The sequence below is a fragment of the Chinchilla lanigera genome, unplaced genomic scaffold (genome assembly GCF_000276665.1).
Source record: "Chinchilla lanigera isolate Chin_1 unplaced genomic scaffold, ChiLan1.0 scaffold00056, whole genome shotgun sequence".
Classification (NCBI taxonomy): Eukaryota; Metazoa; Chordata; class Mammalia; order Rodentia; family Chinchillidae; genus Chinchilla; species Chinchilla lanigera.
The window spans coordinates 13,496,205-13,498,382 of record NW_004955457.1 but is presented as its reverse complement, the minus strand read 5'-3'; the positions used below and the strand labels follow the sequence as shown (position 1 = coordinate 13,498,382).

The 2,178-nt window shown below is 42.2% G+C and overlaps 1 protein-coding gene across 2 annotated transcripts in view; it reads left to right on the top strand.

Moving 5' to 3' along the window:
• LOC102014873 (cytochrome P450 2J2-like) overlaps positions 1-2,178 on the top strand; it is a 51,521-nt gene that overhangs the window by 22,501 nt on the left and 26,842 nt on the right. For both annotated transcript variants that reach the window (XM_005397079.2, XM_013520782.1), the window contains one exon: positions 1,748-1,889. In XM_005397079.2, the coding sequence (XP_005397136.1) occupies positions 1,748-1,889 (142 nt within the window). The remainder of the gene's footprint in view (positions 1-1,747; positions 1,890-2,178) is intronic.

Here is a 2,178-nt window from a genome sequence, read left to right as displayed (position 1 = left end):
GCTGCCTGGGCGCAAGGCGCGGGGTGGGCCACAGTATTGTTAAGGATGACCCCTAGGCAATCCAGACATTAGTATCCTGAGAACAGCATCAACTATGTCACCTTATCTATAGTATTAAAATCAGCAAAAGTAATAGCTTTAAAGACAAACCCTAAGGACCATTAATGTACTGTCTTTAACTCTAGAAAAGCGAACTATAATGTGAACATTAAGACAAACCAAATATTAACCTAGTATTGATACACATTAAATATATCCTGGACATCTACTATATTTTCCTTCTTCTCACATCAAAACAATACTCAAAAATAGCAGCATAAATTTCACTAGCTTTCCAGAGGTTCATAAAGCTTAATTGTTATACTAGAAAAGGGGAATGTATTAGTTTCTTTTCTCATGGCTGAGACAACATATCCATTATTCACAAGTTAAGTGAGGAAAAGTTTATTTTTAGACGCCTCAGTCCATAATCAACTGGCTCCAAGGAAGGATGGCTTTGCAGAGGAGACTAATTCATGGCAAGGAGAAAGTAGCAAAATAAGCAAGGAATGACCACAGCTCTTTCTGCCCCTTTTATCTTATCCAGGCTACTTAAGGCAGGTAGCACTCATAACCTTAATACTAGTGCCTTGGATCCTAGCACTGCACCATGAATCAACCCCCATGTCACACACTGTAGATTCAGCCACCTCTAAAAATCCCTGCCTATAACTTCAGAAGGCTTTGAGGGGACATCTAGACACAAACCACATTGAGAGTGTGCAGATCTGGAGAATGAAGAAGAGTAATATTTTAAAAGTCAGTGTGATATGAGATAAAGGAGAGAAAAGGGAGATAGGACATTCTCTTGAGGAGTAAAAGGAAATTCATAGTGTTAGAAAGCAGTCATAGGAAAGAGTGAACAGAAGAAAAATAAAATAACATTTTTAAAAACCAGAGAGAAAAAAATCAGGAAATGAAAGATAGAGAAAAAAAGTTGGGAGAGGATAAGAGAAAAAAGAAACTAAAGAAAGAAAGGTTTTTAGAAACCGCACCCCCCCCCCCAGAAAACAAACTGAAAGAGAATAATTAAAGAGAAAAAAAATTCAATGAGTAAGTCTAAGAACAAATTCTGCTGTTTCTAAATGATGGTTTCTTTCCAAAATCTGCAGTATTAGAATCCAGGCAGTCAGGATTTTCTCCACCTAGTTTTAGGCCTATTTGTTTTTGAGGTGCCTTCTGTGCAGAAGTCCCTCTGTCTGTTCTCCCCAAACTTTGGTTACCATTCAAACCAAGGTGTGTCCTTGCTTACACTGGTAGATGCAAAAAGTTATCATTCCTCTGGTCTCTGTTAGAAGTAGGCTGAGGGGCTGGGGTTCAAGTGGACTTTTGGTCTTGTTGCTCCCTTCTCTCTTAGGGCATTGTCTTCATCCTGGATCAGATTGGTCAATAAGTCCAATCTTCTGGTGCCCCAGCTAGAAGTTGGTGGATGCTATGGGTGGATTGTCTGTGGTCTGTTTGCTCACTTTGGCAAGGCCTATGCACAGGTCTGTGTGGTCTCAGTTGAACTTTTTTCACACACTGAATCCTGGAGAATTTCATTTAACTTCCAGCAGTACAGGCAGGTGGACACTAATGGTATTGCTGCTTCCTGAGAAAGTCATAAGCATTATAGCTTCTCTTTGCCGTTTCCTTGAAACTTTTTGCTGGGTATGGTGGCAAACACAGATTCTCTGAATGAACTTTCAGTAAAGACTGTCCTTTCTAGCACCCAGACAAGACCACCTCAAGTTTTGATGAAGAAAACCTCATCTGCAGCACCCTGGACCTCTTTTTCGCTGGGACCGAAACGACATCCACGACACTGCGCTGGGGTCTGCTGTACATGGTCCTCTATCCGGAAGTCCAAGGTAAGCAGGCAGTGTGTGCTCCTGACCAGAGCAAAGAGGGCTCCTGGAATGTAGAATGTAGGATAACATGGCAGCATGGAAAGACGGGGAGCACAGTCGCAACGTGACATCTACTTAGGTATGGGCACATGCTTCAAGACTACTCTCAGGATTTTAACAAACATTACAGGCACATGCCTGTAATCCCAGCACTCCGGAGCTGAGGCAGGAGGATCACTGTGAGTTCGAGACCAGCATGGGCTACAAAGGGAGCTCAAGGCCAGCCTGAACTGCATAGTGAGACCCTGTC